Source organism: Hemicordylus capensis, chromosome 3, assembly GCF_027244095.1.
Source record: "Hemicordylus capensis ecotype Gifberg chromosome 3, rHemCap1.1.pri, whole genome shotgun sequence".
Taxonomy (NCBI): Eukaryota; Metazoa; Chordata; class Lepidosauria; order Squamata; family Cordylidae; genus Hemicordylus; species Hemicordylus capensis.
Window position 1 is genome coordinate 128,220,337 of NC_069659.1, and position 23,172 is coordinate 128,243,508.

Genomic DNA, 23,172 nt, shown 5'->3' on the forward strand with positions numbered 1-23,172 from the left:
CACTGACTTTACCTTTACAGTCCTTTCAGATCACCTGATATTTAACAGTTGTCCATTGAATATCATTGATATTGATTAATACATTGTATTGATTAATACATTGCATTTACAGGAACATCTGCATTATGTGCAATATGCTGAATGAAAGACTCAAATCAACAGAAACAAAACTAACCACAACATGCCAATCCACCCAACATAGCATATGCTGTTAGTGTGAACATGAGGGCTTGTGTCTCCCAAGTTCTCAGTATTCCAAACTTCACACACATTTGTCACATTTACAGTACTAATTTCCTCTTTCTCTCTCTGTGAGGGGCTGCAGGAAAGAGAATTCTTAGCACCCTCACCAAACTAACACTCTCAGCATTGGTTTTTGTGTTTGTTTGGAAGGGGAAGCTATAATGGTTAAACTGGTATAAATCCACATACAAACATCAGTAGAGCTCATCAAATCATAAAGATTTCCCATTTAAAGAAATTATCGTAACAAAGGCGAAGCAAGACTAGCTTCAGAGTCATAACTAATATAGTATAATCCAATGGCCAAGTCTTGGGATATATGCTCATGCATGAGGGGAAGGCAACCACTAAAGTCCACCATGAAAAAACTGATGTCACTACCTCCTGCTCTCAAAGCTTCAGAGATACCGGAACCAACTCCCATTTCAAGAACAGGACGGGTTCCAGTATCTAATGACCCAGTGTTAGATACTGGGGAAACCCAGAGTTTTTGAATTCAGAAATGTCAAATTTCATCTTACCTTGAACCTGCTAGTAAATAGATCCATCTTAGAAACAAGCTCGTTTTGGCAATATATTCCTTGTAATCCCTGAAGGCATTTCAGTCGCACTTCAGGTTGCTGCAGGACAGGACGGAACAGAGTAAGAATGACAAACTGCACAGCTGAAGATATCCGATAATCAGCATTATTCGACTCAGCATTATTCAGCACATAAAGCCCACAAGAAACTAGTCAAAATTGCCTATTCCCTCAGGACATTTCTGAAAAAGTCTGATTTTCTTTTCGGGCAATCAATGCACATCCTTATTCATTTACTGTGTGATATCAAGAAGCCACCTCTCAATGTGGCACTTCTGTTTCTCGGCTGGTGTAGGAGGTCACCCAAGCTTGGGATTACATCCCCCCCACATGCTCCAAAAGGCAGGAAGTAGTCATACTTGAAGATCCTTAACCCAGTGCATGTGGGCGGATCTCCTCAGTTCTACTTCCTGCCTTTGCTCCAGAAGGCTTGCATTACAGCTCGCTGGCTTTGGCCTAGTTAACTAGGCCTCTTCTTTTCTTCTGCTTATATTCCTATTGTTTTTGACTATTTCCAATCTATTCTTCACCTGGTATTCTACTACTATTAGTTCTCTCTAGTTACTAAAGAAAAATAATAATAATAATAATAATTTTAAATGTAAAAAAAAAAAAAATCATATCTGTTCTTCTACTGTCCTTTCTGTTATTCGTTACCTCTCCTCACCTCTTGCCGACCTTTTGGCCGATGTCCGCTAAAAAGACCTTCGGACTCCTGGCTATTAGGGAGAGATCCACCCATCAGCGCCTGTTCCTGCCAAAAACTCGGGACTGCGCAAATCCTGTAAGGAAAATGGCAGATGTATCAGATGACCTTGCTGGCGCCTGTAGGCCACAGCGGTCCTCTCTGTTGCCAGATACCGGTGAGGAGACTGGGCGCAATCCATGCCACCAGCAATCCACCGAAGCAGGACGCAGGTGGCGGCACCAGAATCGGAGGCTTCCTGACAAGGAGGCCCCGTTGGTGGCCAGATACCGGTGAGGAGACTGGGCGCAATCCATGCCACCAGCAATCCACCGTAGCAGGGCGCAGGTGGCGGCACCAGAATCGGAGGCTTCCTGACAAGGAGGCCCCGTTGGTGAGAGAGCTTTCGCCTGGCAGCGCGAGCAAGGTAAGCCTGTGATGTTTGGCCTCGCCCCCCCCCCACTCCTTTCCCTAGCAGTTGGGTGTGCAGGAGGAGGACTGCCTCAGCGAGTATTGGGGCCACGCTGAAAGGAACGTCAGCAGGAGTGGCCGCCCCAGAGCCTGTCGGAATCAGACGGGGAAGACGTGCAGGATGATGAGGCAGGCGGTGCTGAGCCCGTGGATGGGGCATCGGAGCACCCAGAAGGCCATGAACAGCTCCCCCCGGTAAGATCGGGACTTGCTCGGGGGGGAGGAGGTGAGTGCAGATGCCCCCTATGTGGCCCCTCCCTCAGGGCCTACTCCTACAGAGAATGTGGGGGTTCCCCCTGATGCTGCCACTGTAAAGGGCTGGATTCAGGAGGCCGTTCAGGTCTCACTGGCAGCGGCGCTTAAAGCGCGGAAGCCTGCAAGGCATTGCAAGGCAGGCTGTGATCCATGTGTCGCCCTCAGACTCTCAGGAGGAGACGGTGCCCGCTAAGCAGCCCAGGGTGGCTATACGCCAAGACTCTGTGCCCTTGTGTAGGGGGAGGTCTTCAGATGAGTCTGGAGAGGACTCCCCAGATCTATTGTGACCCAGGGTCAGTGGGTCAGAGACATTGCTGGGCAACCCAGACAAGGGGCCCTCCTCCTCGGAAGAGGGGGAGATGATTGAGGACTCTGCTGCAAACTTACACAGTCAGAGGCTCTCTCTTATGGTGGATTTTCAGCCACTAATTAACCAGGCTATTGCTGCGCTTGATCTGTAGCCAGTTACAGAGGAACAGATCTCTCCTGTGTCCAAAGGCTCCTTGGTGCTGCCTAAGGCTAAGGTACCGCAGATTAAATCAGTGATACCTGAGGGCTTTACTAAGACCATCAAGGAGGAATGGGCAGCTATTGCGACTCCCAAAGCGTATGTTGACATTGGCTAGCAAATTGTACAACTTTGAGGAGGAGACTCTGGACTTGCTGAAGGTGCCACTTACGGTTGCTCACTTCGGGGCCCTACTTAGTAGCACAGTGGTACCCAAGGATGGGGACTCCTCTTCTAAGGAGCCAGAAAACAGAAAAGCAGAATCTGCACTGCGCAGGGCCCACGAGGCTTGAGCAGTGGCCATCAGAGCTGACACCACTGTGTCCTTGGTGTCTAGAGCATCGGTCTTGTGGATTGGCGAGTTACCCAATGACCCTCCCACTAATCAATCTAAGATGTGGCATAAGCTACTTCGTCTGCAGAGGGCGGCTGCCTTTTCAGCGGATGCTACTCTGGACAGTGTTCAGTTCTCGGCATGTGCAGTCAGTGCAGGTGTCCTGGCAAGACGCAACATATGGCTAAAATTTTGGAAGTTGATAATACGTCTAGGGCTAAATTAGCTGCTGTTCCCTATGCTGGGGGGAAAGCTAATTGGGAATGAGGCCCTGAAAGAGGTCCTCATTGAAACTAAGGATAACCGCAGGGCTCTGCCATCAGCTCCTAGGAAGAAGGACAAGAGTTTTAATCATAGACCGATGCAAACCTTCAGGGCGTTTAGACCTCAGTTTGTCAGAGGGAGCCTTTTAGGCCTTTTCGATCACAGTGGAACAGATCCAGAGGCCAAGGCAGGCAAGGGTTCACTCAGCAGAACCATCAGTCTCTCGGAAACCAGCAGCGGGGGCCCCAAGCAGCAGTCCTGACTCCCACTCAGGCAAAGTGGGGGTCTGCCATTTGGCCTGTTTGGAAAGAATCCATCGACAGGTGGGTTCTTTCCATTAGCCTACACGGGTACGAAGTGGAGCTGGCCAGCCCCCCAGGAAACAGATTCCTCCTTACCCCTAGATCTGGGAAACCGGAAAAGCACAAGGGGTTGTCCATGGCCATTCAGTATCTGGTGGCTATAGGGGCCATAGAGGAGGTCCCACCTCTTCAGAGAGGCAAGGGCATCTATTCTGTGATTTTTACGGTGCCAAAAAAGGACGGATCGGCCAGGGCAGTTCTCAACCTACGCCCAGTCAACCGTTTTGTGATAAAAAGGAGGTTCAGGATGGAAACCCTTTGTACCATCTCAGAGGCATTGCAGATGGGGAACTACATGACTTCAATAGATCTCCAGGAGGCCTATTTACACATCCCCATTCATCCACGCAGTCGACATATACTCCACTTCTGCTACATGGGGAGGCATTATCAGTACAGAGCCCTTCCTTTTGGTCTCTCATCAGCCACCCGAGTTTTTATGAAGGTTCTAGTCTGCTAGTGGCCACTTTATGCACTGAGGGGGTCCACCTGTATTGTTACCTCGACAACTTGCTCAAGAAGGGGCAGTTCAGTCGGCTCTGTCCAGAACAATGTCTGTGTTACGTGCGCATGGGTTTCTGATAAATGTGGGCAAGAGTCACCTGATGCCCACACAGAGCCTTCGTCATTTGGGCATGGTAATGGACACCTCAGTAGGCAAACTGTTTCTGCCACAGGATCGGATGGAGGTCTTAACGTCACTGGTTCGTGTGATTGCTTCGAGACTGTGGGCCAGCCTTCTCAATCTAGCAAGTTTGTTGGGTCTCATGGTGGCGGCTATGGACTTGGTGCCTTGGGCGAGGTTTTCATCTATGCCAGTTACAGTGGGGTTTCCTCCTTTACCAGCACAGGATTGCCCTCAAACGTGACAAGAACATTCCTCTCTAGGTGTCTCTTCACGAGTCGATTCGTTGGACGGCCCTGGGAACCTAGACAAGGGCAAGCTGTTCATAGAACCCGAGAGAGTGATGGTCACGACGGACACCAGTCTATCGGGCTGGGGGGCTCACTGTTGGAACAGTTCTGCCCAGGGGCTTTGGTCGGTGGAAGTGTTGCTCCATAGCATAAACTGGCTCGAGCTGCGGGCTGTCTTTCTGGCCCTAAGAGCCTTCACGCCCTTGGTGAAGGGAAGGAATATCTTAATGTGTACAGAACAACTTAATATCCATTCTGGACCATCATGTAAACAGAATTTCCAATGTTCGGGCAGATTGGCTAAGACGGCAGGAGATCCAGCCGGCAGAATGGGGCCTGCACCCTCAAGTATTTAGGTGGCTGACAGAGCAGCTGGGGTGTCCCCAGATAGACTTGTTTGCATATCCTCAGAATGCCAAGATTCAGAGGTTTTACTCACGTTTCCCGATGTTGGGGGCAGAAGAGACGGATACGCTATCGGTGCCATGGCCTCTGTGTCTGCTGAATGCATTTCCTCCAATGCCGCTGCTCTCCCGTTGCCTCAGGAAGCTGCGGGGTTTCCGGGCATCCCTGATATTGATTGCGTCTTTTTGGCCCAGAGAGCCTTGGTTTTCCGAGATCGTCGACTTGACCGTAGGTCATCCACTCAGTTTGCCAGACCATCCAGTTCTGCTGTGTCAAGGTCCGATTTACCATCCTTGCATCTAGAGAGTGTTCAGCCAACAAGATTTACCAATCAACTTGGCGTAGTTTTCTGCGCTGGACAGCAAAGCTCTCCCTGCAGCTGGACAAGTGCAGGTCGAGGGGATTACTAGGTTTTCTTCAGGAGGGCCTTGCGCTTGGTCTGAAACCCAACACGCTTAAACACCAGGCGGCGTGCTTGATCCAGATGTTGTTTCCTCATCAGCGTTTGTTCAGGCGTGGCACCCTCTTCTACGCAAGTTCTTGAGGGGGGCAGCTTTGTTGTCTCCTCTGGTCTGCCATCGTTTTCCGTCATGGGATTTGCAAATTGTGTTGTGGGGTCTGCAGTTTCCGCCATTTGAACCACTTTGATCGGTATCATTGCAGATGCTGTCCTGGAAGGTGGCCTTTTTAGTAGCTGTAACATCAGCCAGGAGGTTTTCTGAATCGCAGGCTCTGTCAGTTCAGAGTAATTTGTGTAATTTCTCTAAGGACTCTGTGAGACTTATCCCGGATCCTTCATTTATCCCTAAGGTAAAGTCTCAGTTTAATCGTGAGGCGGTCATTTAATTACCTTCTTTTTGTCCGGATGCTCGTCACCCTGCAGAGAAGGAGTGCAACCGGACGCAGGTTTTTTGTAAGTCAGATGCTCTTTTTGTGGCCTTTAAGGCTTCTAAGATGGGATGCAAGGTCTCTTCAGCCATTATTGCTCGATGGGTTCATTCATGCATTACGATGTTGTATGAAGCCCAGAAACTTTCGGTGCCTGGTCAGATTACGGCGCACTCAACTACATCGGCAGCCACTTCCACTGTGTTATCTTCACCGGTGTCCCATGAAGAGATTTGCAAGGCGGCTACTTGGTCGTCGCCTTTTACATTTTCAAGGCATTACAAGTTGGATGAACATGAAGCTGCCAGAGCAGCATTTGGTCGGAGGGTCCTGCAACAGGTCCTTCCGGGTCACTAGCTCCAGCTTGGGTATTTCCCTCCCGTGGTTGGTGCTGTGGTATGTCCCAAGCTTGGGTGACCTCCTACACCAGCCGAGAAAGGTACATTGGTACTCACCGTGAAGGTGTCTTCTGGCTGGTGTAGAAGAGGTCACCCAAGGCCCGCCCGGGTTGTGTTAGGCTGGAGCTGATGATCTGGTTGTAGGGGGACAGTTTTTTCTGTCTTTCTCTGCATTATTGTTTGTATATTGTTGTATATTCTCTGTTGTGTTCTGTGGTTTTCATTCCGTAGCTTGAGCTGTTTTAAGCGCTGAGGAGATCCGCCCACATGCACTGGGTTAAGGATCTTCAAGTATGACTACTTCCTGCCTTTTGGAGCATGTGGGGGGGATGTAATCCCAAGCTTGGGTGACCTCTTCTACACCAGCCAGAAGACACCTTCACGGTGAGTACCAATGTACCTTTCTGGAGCATTCCATACTCCCTGAGGCTAAGGATGTGAGCAAACCAGTTCGGTGCTTCCTTTGGGATGTGCCAAACCGGCTCAGGCACCCACACCTGAACCAGTTCGGCGGGGCAGGGAGCAGTTCCCTTAAGAAGCAGGAAAGCAGGTTCTTACCTGCTCTGCTGCCACCCTGCCACTTTTCCAGGTTTGGCACTCAGGCTAGCAAAGGCCACGTGCAGCTGTAGTGCTGTTCCTTGCAGCTTGCATGCATGTCGGCACACACATGGCCGCCACGCCCAGAAAAGTGGCAGGGCAGCAGCAGAGCAGGTAAGGACCTGCTTCTTCAGGGAACCGCTATCCGCCCCGCCCGTGCCTGCACGAGCTGTTCGTGCACCTCCCTATCCGAGGCCATATAGAGGCACAGATGTACCACATGGTATATTACTATTATTTATATACTACTTTTGAACAAAAACATTATCAATAACATCGTTTATATAGCAGAGAGAATTTTTAAAAAAATAGTTCCCTGTCCCAAAAGTCTAAGGCAGACACCAGCAACAGTCCCTGGGAAGATGCTAGGGTTGGATAGGGACAGTTACTTTCCTCCTGCTAAACATTAGAGGATCACCACAAGACAGGTGCCTCTTTGCCCAGTTAGCAGGAGTGCGATGGGGTGCTATAGGGAGAGCATGGGCGTCCAGGACTCTTTTCTGCTAGTCTATTAAACTCTTCGTTTCTTTTTCTTTTTTTAAAAAAAAATCTAATTCTTGTGATGTTAAAGCGCTTAAAGCATTTAGAAGATTTTTGGCCTCCCCACTCAAGACAGTTATAGCATTCTGTTTAGTTATTGAAATGCTGTACTGTACTTTAAAAATAAAATAAAGACAGATCTGGGAAATGACAGGCTCTATCATTTAACACTACACAAATTGGTCTTCTGAGATAGCTATCCCAAAGAAAGGTATCCCTGTAACTTTTAAAGACTCAGCTTGTGAAAACTTTGCTAGCTTTTCTTTCAATTGTTAAGAATAGGAAACAAAAAGACTCACTTTATCATAGAGCATCCATCCAATGTATTTCAAGTAGCTATCATTTAAGAATGCATCGGGGTAAGTTTTCATCCAGCTGCCCATTTCTTCAATACAAATAGCTCGAATCTCTGGAATAACATCACTTTAAAAGCAACAAAATGAAACTGTGATTTTGATCCATTCAGAGCCAATTCATATATGCAAAGTGTGAATGAACAAAAAGCATTCTGGTTGAAATGATGTGAGGTGATATGAATATTCTGTTTCTGGCAATTGATCGAGGTGGTCCAATCACAAATGCAAGACATTTTGGATACAACAGACATCAAGCAATTCATGTCCATATGTGAATCAGACAAGGTGAAGGATGCCCTTCATCCAATCTATCCCTGAACTATCCAAAGCCCGATTAGAGACTCCTTCCATGTATATAGACTCTTACCGATAGCGTTGCAAAAAGGTCCCTTTGAAAATCGCATTCATCATATTCTCTATCTCCAGAGGTTTCTGTTCATACTGAAATTAGAAGAATTGAATATTTCTACCATGTGGACAGACCTTTACTCCAACAATAAGGCTATTTTCATTTAAATGTTAACTGAACAAATAGTAATGTGTTTTTCAAGTCAGAAAATAACCGAACGAACAAAATAGGGACCCAACAGAGGGTGGTAACATTTTCTCTTCCTCCAGTACCTGGATGAGCTATGTACATGTACCTTCTCGTAGGTAGATACAAATTACCTTCACTCAGAAGAGCTGGATGAGTTATTTGTATTTACATCATTTGGTCACATCTTTTCAGATATAAACTGAACAGCGGAAGAATTCAGCTCGTTTCCCCATAGCCAAATGTTACAGTTATCCGCTGTATTTATTTATTTATAATATTTATATACCATCTGATATGTATAGGTGATGTACACAATTTAACACACAACAAATATAAGACAAAGTAAAAACAATTAAAATAGTTTCACAGAATTAAACAGTTAAAACAATTTCACAGGACAGAAACAATTAAACAGCTAAGTTAAGTTTGTTTGCTTACTTTTATTGCAGCCATAGGCCAAACAGAAAGTTGTTAAATTAGAACCTGAGAAAACAGATATGTCTAGAGGGTCTTTTAAAAAGCAATCAGAGACGGCAGTGCTCTTATTTCACAGGGAGCGTACTCCAAAGCCCTGGGGAAGCCACAGAGAAGGTTCAGTCCCAAGCTGCCACCAAACAAGCAGGTGGCAACCCTAACTGGACCTCTCCAGATTATCTTAATACGGTAGGCAGCAGGGTTCATGACAAAGAAGGCATTCTCTTAGGTACCATGGACCCAAGCCATTAAGGGATTTATAGGTAATAACCAGCACTTTGTATTTAGCATGGAAATATATCAGCAGCCAGTGCAGTTCTTTTAAAATTGGTGTTCTATGGTTATGTAGAACCAGTTTTGTGCCATTTTTATTTTATGTGAGTTTTATGCAACTTTTACCAAAATTGTGATTGGCGGACAGATGTGGCTATGTGCTCCACAAAAATCACCCACACCATTCCATGCCACAGCCACCATCTTGGCATGTTTCCGATCTGCTAATGGATGCATTCCAATCTGCTAGGGATGCATTGCACTTGAATGGCACCAAACTGATTACCAAACAGCCTCAAGTTGAAACTCTCTAGCAGTCACGTCCAAAGATTCAATGAATACTTCACATTCTACTGATTAAACATTATGTCAGTCCACCGACTGGCAGGAACCAGGGACACGACTTTTTCCTGTGGCAGTGCCACAAACTGTGGAACTATCTCCCCAGGCATTACATCAAATGGGGGAAGGAGAGCAAAAGGGGCACTAATATGTGCCAGTGGCACCACATTCAAGTCTAACAGTTCATTTCTTTCTTTTTTTTCTTTCTAATAGCTTTTTATTCAATTTTTCACAACATAAAATACACACACGCGCACACACAAAGAAAAAAGGGAAAAAAACACAAAAAAGACAAGAGGACTTCCATCTCATCATTAGAACACGTATCAGTTACAATACCCAAGTCTTGTCTGTAATTTAATTGTTCTCCCCCGTTAAGTCGTACGAAAGTCAGCTCTAGGGCATTTTAAAAACATTTTTGTTACCACTCAAAAGCCTGATAGAAATCCATTTTATAATATGTTTTTAGGTAAATAAGAAGAGGGTCCCACTCCCTTTTAAATGCTTCAAATTATTTCTTAATAATGCTGTTAGCTTTGCCATTTCTGCCAACTCTAACACTTTAAGTACCCAATCAACTTTACTCAGGCAATGGATGTCTTTCCATTTGTATGCAAATGTCAATCTTGCTGCTGCTGTCAGATACATAAAGAGGATCCAGTATTTCCTAGGCAATGAACTATTATCAATGCCTAATAGTATTGTTTCTGGGCTCTTAGTGAAAGTCATTTTAAACACTTTCTTAAGCTCATTGTATATTAAATCCCAATAGCCTTTAGACTTATTACAAGTCCACCATAAATGTATATAGGAACCCTCCTCTTTTTTACACTTCCAACATTTGTTTGATATGTTCTTGTACATTAAAGCCAACTTCTTAGGAGTTAGATGCCATCTGTACATCATCTTAAGATTATTTTCCTTTAAATTAGAACAGGCAGTATATTTCATGTCTTCTATCCATAGTTTTTCCCATTTCTCCAAGTCTATATTGTAACCAAAATCCTGAGCCCATTTAATCATTGAAATTTTCACTACTTCCATTCTTGTATCTTCCAGTAATAACAGATCATACAGCCTAGAGACTAGTTTGTTTTCCTTGTCACACAACTGTTGTTCAAATTCTGACTTTGATTGATTAAGACCCTTTTTACAATCTTGCTTGAATAAGGCGTTAATCTGATGATACTGAAACCATGAGATATTCCAGTCCTGCATAAAATCTAGTTTTTTAAGTTCGTATTTTGTACCTTGGGGAACAAGCAGTTGTCGATACGTAGGCCATGTCTGTTGCATATTTTTCTGTTTTCTAGATATAACTTCCAGTGGAGATACCCAAAGTGGAATTTTTGGTTCTAACACAAGGTTTGGTTCTAACACAAGAAGTCTAACAGTTCATTTCTGACACTGAGTACATTTGACTACACAACCCAAATCTCTCCTCAGTCCCAGAGCATCACAGCTAACCACAGGGGTCCACAAGTTTTGGCTGCTCTGGGTGGACAGCCAACAGCTGTGACTGTCATATTCTTGCTCCTCCTCTGACTCAATGATGAGGGATGGAGTTCACACAAACTCAGGAAGAGGGCAGGAACTCATCTTTGTCACAGCAGACTCACTCATACTCAGATGCCTGCAAATTTTAATATTGCCCTCTCAGATTCCTCTCATATTTCTGAGACCTAGTAACCAACAGATATAAAGTGGGCATTTCTAGAAGACAATTCTTTCATTCCCTGTAGAAATTTATCCCACCTCTTTTCTTCTTCTCTCCAGCTGATCCAGTCTAGAATTGGTCCTCTTGCCAGTTGTCCTGTTCTTCTCAACCTCATATAATCTTTCCAGGTTATGCTTACTTACATCTAGATTTACACTGAGGTTGACAAGTGCTGACAGAAGCTTCATAGCTGGAAGCAAATAAAAAAACCTAAATCATATCTGGAGTTTCAAGTGTTCATGATTTCACACACACACACACACACACACACACACACACACACACACTTTCCTTAATTGTCTAATCATATACAGAGCTGTGTATACTGCATAATTTATACTGGCTATAACATTCTGCTTTTCTTGGAACAACATTTTGGCTTGGATGGGTTTTTCCCCCACAGTCGCACAGAGTACATACAGCCCTGAACATAATCAAATGAGAACATATGTGAACATTAATAGCAGTAACCTGCAATTCTTTCATTCAAGAATGAATTTGAGAACTTCCACAAAATTCCAACCGAGAATGTTTCATTCATTTTTATTCTCTGAAAACACTTACTGAGCTACCAGTTTTCTATAAATTATCAATATTAGAGATAATTAATGTCCGTTTCCAGGCCCAATTCAAATTGCTGGTTTTAACCTTTAAAGCCCTAAATGGCTTGGGACCAGGTTACCTGAGAGTGCGCCTTGCCCCACATGTTCTAACCCAGACCTTAAGATCTTCTTCAGAAGCCCTCTTCTGGTGCCCCTGCCAAACGAGGTAGGGTGGGTGAGGGCCTTTTCAGTGGTTGCACCCCATTTATGGAATAGCCTCCCCAGTGAAGTTTGCCTGGCTTCATAATTTTGTTCTTTTGGATACGAGGTAAAGGAACTTTTTGTTTACACGGGTCTTTTAAATTTGGGTTTTTTAATTTGGGTTTTCAGATCTGTTCTGATTTTTAACTGAGGAGGAGAGCTGGTCTTGTGGTAGCAAGCATGACTTGTCCCCTTAGCTAAGCACGGTCTGCCCTGGTTGCATATGAAGGGAGACTAGAAGTGTGAGCACTGTAAGATATTCCCCTCAGGGGATGGAGCCACTTTGGGAAGAGCAGAAGGTTTCAAGTTCCCTCCCTGCCTTCTCCAAGATAGGGCTGAGAGAGATTCCTGCCTGCAACCTTGGAGAAGCTACTGCCAGTCTGTGAAGAAAATACTGAGCTAGATAGACCAATGGTCTGACTCAGTATATGGCAGCTTTCTATGTAACTATTTTAATATGAGATTTTAAGCTGTTTTGTATTATGTTTTGTATTTTCTTCTGCTAATTATTTTTAATGTGTGTTAATGTGCATCTTGATTTTTTTTTCAGTATCTCCCAAGGAAGATTTATGTTGAATGCCTTCAGCAGTCCCAGAATTTTTTTATTTTGGCACCAACTTTTCTTTTACTTTTTGGGGGAACTGTACCTACTTTTTAATTTCCTTGCCCATATTTTTTCCAGTGATGAAAAGAGGAAAGCTGTGAAAAAAGTAAAATCTTCTTCCTAGTATTATAAGCACAGAGCAGGACACTGAAATCTTCAGTTTCCTCCAAAAGGGGAAACAGAAAGTGAAATATACCACTTTAGCCCCAGGTAAGTTATTCTTCAAAGAACCCACTACCTAATGCACAGAGAGAGCACCTTAATGTTTAGATCACTGGAAAAAGACAAGTAGGGAGAATGGGAAAGTTGGACAGAAAGTTCCATCAACTCTCTATAATTACTCTTTACTCACAAATTCAATGACAAAGCTGAATGAAGGTCATTAATACAGATTTAAGAGAACAGTATCTCAAAGGGAAAACACTACACACCTCGAAAATAGTGGTGAGCACGGAACCGCAGAGCTGCGGTTAGACGCCGGGGGGGGCTCTTTAAGGGTGGGGGAGGGTGCACTTACCCCCCCCACCCCGCCCATGCTCAGTTTTTTGGAAAGCATTTGGGGTGGCAGTGTACCTCCCTGCCACCCCTTCCCCCGTTCTCGCCCAGAAGCGGACAGAAGTAACATCTGCACGTGCGCCCAGCGCCCGGCACCTGAAAACGTGCGCATGACATGCATGAGCTGGGTATGATGTGCGCATGTGTGCAGGGGCCAGGCAGATGTGCAGATGTTACTTCCAGCTGCTTCCGGGCGAGAACGGGGGAAGGGGCGGCAGGGAGGTACACTACCATCTCAAATGCTTTCCAAAAAAACGAGTGCCGGCGGGGGAAGAGCGGCAGGAGAGGGGGTAAGTGCATCTGCCCTTACAGTGCCACTCCCCCCGGCGTAGAACCTTCGAACAGCACCACAGTCGAACCGGTTCGGAGGCCTCTACAATGGCCTCCGGACCAGTTCATGCACATCCCTACTCGAAAATACAGAATTCAAACCAGCACCCAAAGGATGACCCAACGTTTCACACTAGAGTTCCCATGTAGCTCTGCATCTTTTGAATTTCTGGCTTGACTGATGGCTGCTGATTGGCCCATCTAACCCTATCAACCACCACAACACTGTTACCACTTCCATCACTAAGAACAACCAAACTTCCAACTCCCAAATAATTACATCTGGGCTTGTTGTGCATACCTGCTAAAGTGCTGGTGTGCCTGAATGCTCTGATCATGGAATCTGCCAAGCCTGTAAGCAGAGAAATGACTGCATCCATCAAATAGCTGTCATAAAGGATGCTGCACTGGCACTGCTGGATCAGTACTTCAGTGAACTCACAAAAATTAGTTTTGAATTTCTTCCAGTAGGTTCCTGGTTTGATGAGTGGATAGTCTTCATTGTCCTGCATGAGAAAAAAAGAAGTTGTCCTAATAAACAGGAAAACTCGACTGAGAAGTAAAGAAGCAGACCAACAGGAAACAGAGAAGTTTTTTCTATTAAATCAAAGCAATCCAAGACAAAAAAGCAATCCAAGATCACAAGCAAGCATTACTGAATGTCAATGCTGTGCAAGAGAAAATCAACACCAAGCCAGAGATGGCTATTAAGGGCCAGTTCTCACAACCACAATGTGGCACCTGATGATCAGTGGAGTTTCTAAGGCAGCTGGGTGGCATACACGGAAGTCTGCACACACTAGCTTTTATCTTCCTACTCCAAACAAGACCAGCTAAAAACTCTCAGTGGCATGCTACAAGTCAATAAGCGCAGAGTATCACTGGCCTGCACACAAATGCTTCTGCACATGCCTGGCAACTGAAAGCCAACCCACGCAGAGATGCCACATGAAACATAATTGTGAGAATCGGCTTCAAGGAGCATCACATTGGCTTCAGCACTGGAACAGGAGTTTCTCTTCTTCCTGATACTATGAGCACTGAGAATAACAGTGCTCCAGTGTAGCAGTGACAAAGTATCTTGATCTCTGTCAGTGATCTCTTTCTCCATTGCCATCATTACCTCCTAGTGAGGAGGTCCTAGTGAGGTAATCTACATGCAGAACCCTGAGCAACTCACCCTGCCTTATACTAAGTTCACTGTTCCCTTAAACCCAGTATTGTCTGCTCTGATTTGCAATAGGAATCCACTTTCCCATTACCAACCACCCGATCCATTTATCTGAAAATGCCAGGGATTAAACCTAGGTGAGCTGTTGTGGATCCCAGTTTGAATAACTGGGATCAGAAACTAAGGGAAATCTGAAGGAGAAGGCTTGTAATGGTCAAAAAAGTAACAACAGTGGGGTAAAAGAACTGTGTACACACCAATGGAAGGGTCACCATTCTCAAAGCCTTTTCGACTCTTTCAAAAACTATTGTCTGCAAACCTGCTGAAACATTCTGTTTTGAAAAAAACAAGCATTGCCAAATCAAAATTTAGTACTATATTTCCTGATATAGTAACAGCAAGGTATTTTTAGAAATAATTGATGCTGGGCTATGTTGCTTAATAAAGGACAATGAACGACTTATAATAAATCTTTCAACTATAAGGAATGTGATGTAGGAACTTTGCTGAAAGTAAGCAGATTTGGTCAATGAATGGATGGGAGTCCACCTTGAGTTCCATAATAGCAATAGCACTTACATTTATATACCGCTCTATAGCCGAAGCTCTCTAAGTGGTTTACAATGATTTAGCATATTGCCCCCAACATTCTGGGTACTCATTTTACCGACCTCGGAAGAATGGAAGGCTGAGTCAACCTTGAGCCCCTGGTCAGGATCGAACTTGTAACCTTCTGGTTACAGGGCGGCAGTTTTACCACTGCGCCACCAGGGGCTCATAAGACTTTTCTTCCAGTGGGATATAAATGAAATGAAATAATATAAAAATTTACCATATCCACTGGCCAAGTAACTGTCAAAATCCAGGGATAAGCCATGAACTTTTTATACTGCAATCCTGTTTCCTACAATATAAGAACAAAAAACAGGATTTTAAAAGTTATTTTAAGAGGCAGGATATTAATAAATGAAGACAATGACAGCCAATGCCATTAAACAACAAGAGCTAATGTCATATTCTAATAAAAGGTAGGTATACAAACATGGATAGCCAAAGCCAAACCCATCTTGTGCAGGCGGGAGGCACGTGGTATTCCCATGCAAGGAAGGGTTTTCCCCAGTGACTTAAGAACTTTGAGGCAACTTCCTGCACAAATCCTCATCTCACAGGTACACAGCTGCCCCCTTGCTCAAGCTGTGTGTGCTTACTGTAGTGGTAGCAAAGCTCTGAATCAAAGAGGCTGCACATTTGCTTAAAATTCTTTGGGACCAAGAGCAGCAACTAGATGTTATGATAAATGTAGGCACAAAATGCCATATCTGTGCCATGTTCATCCCCACTGTACTACACAGTGAAATGTGCACAGATTCTGACATTGCCACTTTGTGCACTTTCCCACCTGTCCAACCCGCCACAAGATCACTGGCTGCTGTTCCAGGGAAATGCACATGGTAAGGATGTCAAGACACAGGCAAATTTCACTACATATAACAGAGTGCAAGGGGGCAAGCTCAGCACAGGACTACCATGTTCAGCTGCAGCCCCAGCCCCATGATGTCTAAGTCCTCTCCACTTGTTACTTCCCTGTGTTCACAGAACCCAAAGAGAGGAGGAGTGAGAGCATGCCAATTAGCCATGCCAATACACACCTTAACCACGCCCCCTACATTCAGTGCTTGTCTGCAGTGACAAGTGCTGAATGAAGGGGGAGTTTCTCCCCATAACTTAGAACCATGGCCATACAGCTCTGCATACAAGTGTGGAACAAGCAAGGACATTCAGGAAGTGCGGCTAAAGGGCGCATCAACATGGATGGCATGGCGAATCAGCACTCTCCCTCTCACTGTGTTAAATCATCATGGAAAGAGAACAGGTGAAGAGGATTGCCATTCTGCCCCATCCAACGTGGATATATGTAGAAGCTAAATAGATTTATAGAAGCTAAATATAAAGATATATGTAGAAGCCAACAAACCATTATTTGTTTGACTGCATGATGGGCTCCAAGTCTCAGGAAGCGCTGAGCAAACTGCCCTCCATAGGTCCCAAAAGAATAGTTCTACCACCACCACATGAAGGCTATGGGCACAAAAATGGTTTCAGGGACCAGCAATGGGTGCTTCTGAGGGCCCTGGGTGCTTGGCAGCTGCCCAGTGAGTCAGACATCTGATGCAGGCCCCATTTGAATACAACAGTCCTCATTACTGGGAAGTGCTCACCCAGCGGGCACAGAACGATGAGCTATGGTTAAAAAGGGACCTGATGAACCTGCAGAAGTACTACAACCAGAATGGAAGGCTTCACATTCTGCAGAGAGTGATCAGCTGTGAGCTGCATGAGGATGGGAGGAGAGTGGGGTATCACCAGTATGGCTACAATGGAAGAGACTTCATCAGTTTTGACAAGGAGACCCTCACCTGGACAGCAGCCAATACCCAAGCACAAATGGCCCTGAGGAAGTTGGACACTGACTTGGCCCGTTCCCAGATCATTAAGTTCCACCTAGAGAATCTATGCATTGAGGAGCTGCAAAAGTTCTTGGGAGTATGGGAAGGGAGCTTTGTCAAAGAATGAGCCCCCAGTAGTGAAGGTGAGACACAGGGCAGGCTATGATGGCTTGGAAACCCTGATCTGCCAGGCCTATGGCTTCTACCCCAAGGAGATCGATGCCACCTGGAGGAAGGATGGGGAAGTCTGGGAGCAAGACACATTTCGTGGGTTTGTCAACACCAACTCAGATGGGACATACCACACCTGGCTGAGCATCCAAATTGACCCCAATGACAGGGACCACTTCCGGTGTCACGTGGAACATGACAGCCTGCCAGAGCCTCTAATCGTGGCCTGGGAAGAGTCTGCCACAGGATGGTCCCATGTGGGAGTCATTCTAGGAGTCATCTTGGGGACTTTGGTTGTTCTGCTTGCAGTTGGGATAATCTTCTATTTCAAAATACCTCAAGGTGGCTACATAACCAGCACCAGGATGCAAACAGATGCCCGACAGCTTCTCCAGGGCAAGTGTGGAGGAAACGCGTGTCCAACTCAAAAAATTCTAGGGGCATATTCTAAGGACAGAAAACCGTAATTTGAATTCTTTATTGGCATTTAGGAGAGCCCTAAAGACCTACCTGTTCGGCCTGGCCTTCCAGGGTTTTTAAGTTGTTTTAAAGGGTTTTTAATGTATCGGGTTTTTATAAGGTTTTGAATGGTGTGGGGGTTTTTTAAGCTGTTTTATTGTATTTTAAAATCTTTGTTCCCGATCATTGATTGGTTTTAACTGTTTTGTGATATTTGTGAACCGCCCTGAGCTATTCTGTAATAGCGGTCTAGAAATCGAACAAACAAACAAACAAACCAAACAGGTGATCTTCCTTTCAGGTATTCGTACAGGGTTCTCCAAAAGGAAGGAGGATAGTTTTCTAAAAGAAAGAAATGCTAAGCAATGTTCATTGCTTTCCAATAAACTGAGCAATACTCAGCTGTTTAAAAGTGTTCTTAGGAAAGGGAACAACACATACTTCATCAAATGTCTCTGTCATTTTCTGCATCACATCACAATTCTGGAAGCTCTGGAACATCTCTGCTGTAACCATTCCTATGGGAGCAACAGTGAATGCAAAAGTGAAGGACAAGTGTTAATGAACTGGACATCAAATGCCATTACATACACAAGCCTTACTTTACAGCAATGGCTATATTCAGACATAGAGGTGATTCCCAGGATCAGTGGGAAGTACCATAAGGGGGTGTGCGGGGAGAGCGGGCTTAGCCTGCTCTCCCTGCAGAAAATTGAAAGGGAGCCCTGGGCAGCCGGACTGGCCACCCACATGACTGCCAGTTCTGTCACAGAGCTGGCGGGGGCCGCATAGCCCCCAGAAGCTCCAGGATGCCCCTCACAAGCACGCAGGGCATCCTAAAGAGACCTCCGAGCCTGGAAGGCTGCTTATACAGCCTCCCAGTCAGAGGTCTACTCATGTGTCGCCACGCGTCGTGGTGACACACAATAAAAAAGATGAGGTTAACGGAGCGCTCAGCTAAGGGGAGGGATACTTTGGGAGGTTTGCTGCCAGGAGCCACATGGCTCCCGATGCAGCACACAATCGCCCAAAAGCGGGCTAGGCTCCCTTAGCTTGCTTTTGGCCAATCGTAAGAATCGCCTCATAGTGTTTCCAGTTCTTCAAACCATGGTATGGAGAACTGGGAAGAAGTCCTATCCCTTTTCTCCTCCTGCCACTTCTCTCCCACTTTGTGCCAGGGCTTGCTTCCTGGTTTAATCAAACCATAGTTTGCTGTTCTGTCTGATTGAGCAAACTAATGTTTGAGCAAACCCTCCAATGGATGATTGGAGACAAGCCTTGTGCTTGAGTACTTCCTCTATCATGTGTGCAACTTAAACAAATTGCTTCCAAACTGGCAAACTATGGTTTGTGCAAGCCCTAAACATGGGCTGCAAATGAGGATCAAACTGTGATTGATCCTAAAACCACTGGGCTTGTCTTCAATCATCCAAACCATGTTTGATGGATCAGTAATGAGATATGGGTGCTCACATTCTCTCCCCTCCCACTTTCAAATATCCAGCTGGATCAAAATCTTCCTGGTTTGTTAAAACACAGTTTCCTGTGAGATCCAAACCAGGTAACAATGGTTTAAGCATGCCCTACAAACCAGGAATGCAAATTACAACTGAAAACAGTACACTGTCCCTCAGAAGGAAACTGTCCATAGGAAACAGGTTTACCTTGGCAGCCTGAGCACTGAATGAAGAAGTTGATGAGATCCAGAAGTGCCACATCTCGGTCTTTTTTATAAGCTTCAACCCAATCGTCTACTACAGACTAAACCAGATTGCAAAAAGACACATTTTAAATGATGTTTCTATCAGCCTCTTATTTTGTTTTATGTATCAAATGTCCAGTCAGTCCACAAAGTAAGCATACTTGCATAGCTCTTTTGCCCATGCTGACCACTTCAAATAAGGTAACTGCTTCAACCACTTCTCCATTTTGCTGCTGGTTTGATCGCCTACTACTGGAAGAGTTTCTTCTCCTGTTTTCGCATTGTTCTCGGATTTTTCTTTTTCCTCTCTAGAGCAATAAAGACATAACATGCTATGACAAAGGCATAACAAGACATGAAGAAAGAAAGAAAATACAGCTAAAATACGTGTTAAGATACCTTTGCCATTCAATGTGAAATTCAAAGTAAAAATGTCAAAGTTATTGCAGCTCAGATTTGTAAACAAACCTTAGGGGCTCAAAATAGCCCCATCCAAAGAAAAGAGCATTGGTCACGCACTATGAAGGTTTCTTCTGGCTGCTGGTGTTGAGAACATCACGCATGGATTATTCTCCCCGTACGCTCCAGAGGGCAGGACAAACAAGCTAGGCAAAACTTTTAAAAGGCAGGAGAGAATAGCCCCTCCCAGTTTTGTTTAGTCAAGTTGAGCTTCCAGAAAGGTAGGGAAGAAAACAAGTACCAAAAACAGGAAAAAAATGTTAGAGACTGAAAGAAAAGAACAAACGAACCACTTACCAGTAGCCATGGATGCCCAAGGGCAGGTCGAGATGTTTTCAACACAAGCAGCCAGAAGAAGCCTTCATGGTGAGTGGGCAATGCTCCTTTCTTGGCCGCTGGGTGAGAACATCTCATGTGAGACATGCCACAGCTGGAGGCCCCAGGCAGAAGCTTCCCCAGCTACTGGGGCGGAAGGACCTGTTGTAGGACATGTCTGCCAAATGCGGCCTGGGCAGAGTTGAAAAGGTCCAATTTGAAGTGTCTCATGAAAGTGGAAGGAGACGACTCAGATTTCATCCAAGGGAGCATTGGTGGAAAAGGCTGCTGAAGTGGCTGCCGAACTAGTAGAATGGGCCGTGACCCGCAAGGGAGGCAGAAGGTGCTGGACTTCATATGCCAGGGCAATGCATGCCTTAATCCAATGGGCCAGAGTCGCAGATGACGCTGGTTGACCCAAGGTGGCCGGGAGAAATGAAACAAAAAGAGACTCTGTCGAACGAAAAGCAGTGGTCCTGGAGATATAGGTTTTCAGGCAACATCAAGCTTATGCCACTGCTTTTCTTTGGGTGCAGTCGATCTGGGGCAGAACGAGGGAAGGATTACAACCTGAGACCTGTGGAACACTGACGAGATTTGGAAGGAAATACGGGAAATTCCTTCCTGACTTTTGGAAGGAAACACGGGTTGGGAATCAGGTGGATGGAGACATGGGGAAAAATGCAGAATCAGGGATTCTAAGAGAGTGCCCAAACCTTGAGATCCTCCTGGCAGATGTGATGGCGATGAGGAAAATGAGTTGAAGGAGAGCTCGCGCAGATGAATAGATTTTATGGGCTCGAAGGATGGGGCATGGAGAACTGGAAGAACCTTGTGGAGTTCCCAGGAGGGAAACCTGTGGACTACTGAAGGAGAAGACAATGTGGCACCACAAAGGAAATAATGTAGGTGAGGGTGAGACTGGACACTCGTCTCCATGGACAGGGCTAAGAGAGAGGCAGTCGCATGGCGCTTGATGGTGTTCACCTTGAGCCCCTTGTCAAGTCCATCCTGTAGGAAATGGACGATCCCGCAGCTTTCCAGGGACACGCTGTGTTGGTGGCACCACGAAGGAAGGCCCTCCAGGTAGTTTGGTAGATGCAGTTAGTAGAGGCCAAACTGAGGCAAGGATTGTGTCCAAAACCTTGGGGGTGTGACCATGCCGCCTCAGGAGGTTGTGTTTAGTCGCCAGGTGGGAAGCCAGAACCATGCCAGGTTGTGGTGCAGTACTGAACCCTGGCTGAGGAAATCTGGAACTGTGGGCAGGAAACAGGGCCCTTCCACGGCAAGATGAAGTATTTCTAGAAACCAGGGCTGCCTTGTCCAGAAAGGAGTCACAAGAATCACTTCTGTTCGGAGTCGCGAATGCAGCGTAGGAGGCGGCTTAGGAGCAGAACTGGGGGGAATGCATACAGGAGCTCCTGTGGCCAGGGTGGGCAGAGAGAGTCCACTGTTTCACCTGGAGGGCCTTCCTTCGTGGTGCCACCAACACAGCGTGTCCCTGGAAAGCTGCGGGATCATCCATTTCCTACAGGATGGACTTGACAAGGGGCTCAAGGTGAACACCATCAAGCGCCATGCAGCTGCCTCTCTCTTAGCCCTGTCCATGGAGACGAGTGTCCAGTCTCACCCTCACCTACATTATTTCCTTTGTGGTGCCACATTGTCTTCTCCTTCAGTAGTCCACAGGTTTCCCTCCTGGGAACTCCACAAGGTTCTTCCAGTTCTCCATGCCCCATCCTTCGAGCCCATAAAATCTATTCATCTGCGCGTCTATCCAATCCTGAGGAAGAAATAGGCGGCCATTCAAGGTGTCTATAATGACTCCCAGGTGCAAGATCTTGTTGATTGCTTTTGGCCATGTTCACAAGGAACCCACAGGCAATAGGATTGAGAGTGTCACACTGAGATCTTTCTGAACTGAAACTCGTGAAGGAGACTGGATGAGGAGATCATCCAGAAAAGCAAAGACCCGGATCTTTTCTAGGCGCATGTGGGCCACCATGGGGGCCAGGGTCTTCGTGAAGATCCGAGGCACTGAGGACAGCCTTAAGGGAAGGGCAGCATACTAATAGCGAAGACCATTGTAGGTGAGACAGAGCAGGTGACAGTGCTCCTGTTGGATTGGGACATGGAGGTAGGCATCTGTGAGGCCCACTGATGCCAAGAAGTCCCCGTGGCGCAGAGTTTCTAAGATAGAGCGGATGGTTTCCATGAAGAATTTTCTGAGCTTCATAAATTTGTTTAAGAATTTGAACTCAAGAATGGCTTGTAGGGAACCATCCTTTTGGGCACAGTAAACAAGATGGAATAAATGCCCAGTCCCTCCTGCCCTGCCCTCCTGCCACTTGTTCTATGGCGTAGATGATGAGAAGATGTTGAATTGCCGTCACCAGGGCTGCATGCCTTTGAGGAGACCTGGAGCGAGGAGTTGGCAGGAAGAGGTCTCTGGGGCGAACTGTTAATTCTATCTTGCGTGAGTGGGGGGAGCACTCCACCTGTGGGCCATCTGACCACTCTCCCTCATCCCTTGAGTCTGGATCATTAGGAGGGGCAATGGGAGCACCACTGGAATGTCCCGGGGGCAAAGGGGCTGTTGGCCACCTAGGATGAGGGTCTGGAGAGTCATAATCAGTAATATCTGTGGAATGATTAGTAGCCCTTTTGTGCTTATGCTTAGACTGCTTCTTAGAATTTTTGACCCTTTTCTGCTTGCTGGACTTCTTGCACCTATAGGACTTTTTTGACCTTTTAGGAGGCTTTCAGAAGAATCAGAAGAGGAGGATGACGAAGGAGCTGACTCTGAAGAGGGAGAATGCGACTCATCCCTGTGCCTATGTTTTTTCTATCAGGCGATTTGGGCTGCAATTGCTTGGGAAAGGAATGAATAGCCTCCACAAACCAAGCCTGTCAGGCAATAGGCATATCCTCGGGGAGGGAGGGGGCTGCCGGGTTGGAGAGAGGCAGAAGGGGCCCTCTGGGCAGAGCAGCAGGACAGGGTGCAAAGGGG

General features: G+C 45.9%; 1 protein-coding gene and 1 pseudogene across 2 annotated transcripts in view; one reads left to right on the forward strand and one right to left on the reverse strand.

Annotated features, from left to right (window-relative positions):
- LOC128349419 (cohesin subunit SA-2-like) overlaps positions 1–23,172 on the reverse strand; it is a 62,769-nt gene that overhangs the window by 28,821 nt on the left and 10,776 nt on the right. For both annotated transcript variants that reach the window (XM_053305653.1, XM_053305654.1), the window contains exons 4-12: positions 19,550–19,696; positions 19,351–19,447; positions 18,128–18,204; positions 15,442–15,513; positions 13,740–13,944; positions 11,185–11,336; positions 8,170–8,243; positions 7,746–7,869; positions 765–863 (exon numbers count right to left, since the gene is read on the reverse strand). In XM_053305653.1, the coding sequence (XP_053161628.1) occupies positions 765–863; positions 7,746–7,869; positions 8,170–8,243; positions 11,185–11,336; positions 13,740–13,944; positions 15,442–15,513; positions 18,128–18,204; positions 19,351–19,447; positions 19,550–19,696 (1,047 nt within the window). The remainder of the gene's footprint in view (positions 1–764; positions 864–7,745; positions 7,870–8,169; positions 8,244–11,184; positions 11,337–13,739; positions 13,945–15,441; positions 15,514–18,127; positions 18,205–19,350; positions 19,448–19,549; positions 19,697–23,172) is intronic.
- On the forward strand, positions 15,425–17,874 carry LOC128349421 (major histocompatibility complex class I-related gene protein-like; annotated as a pseudogene).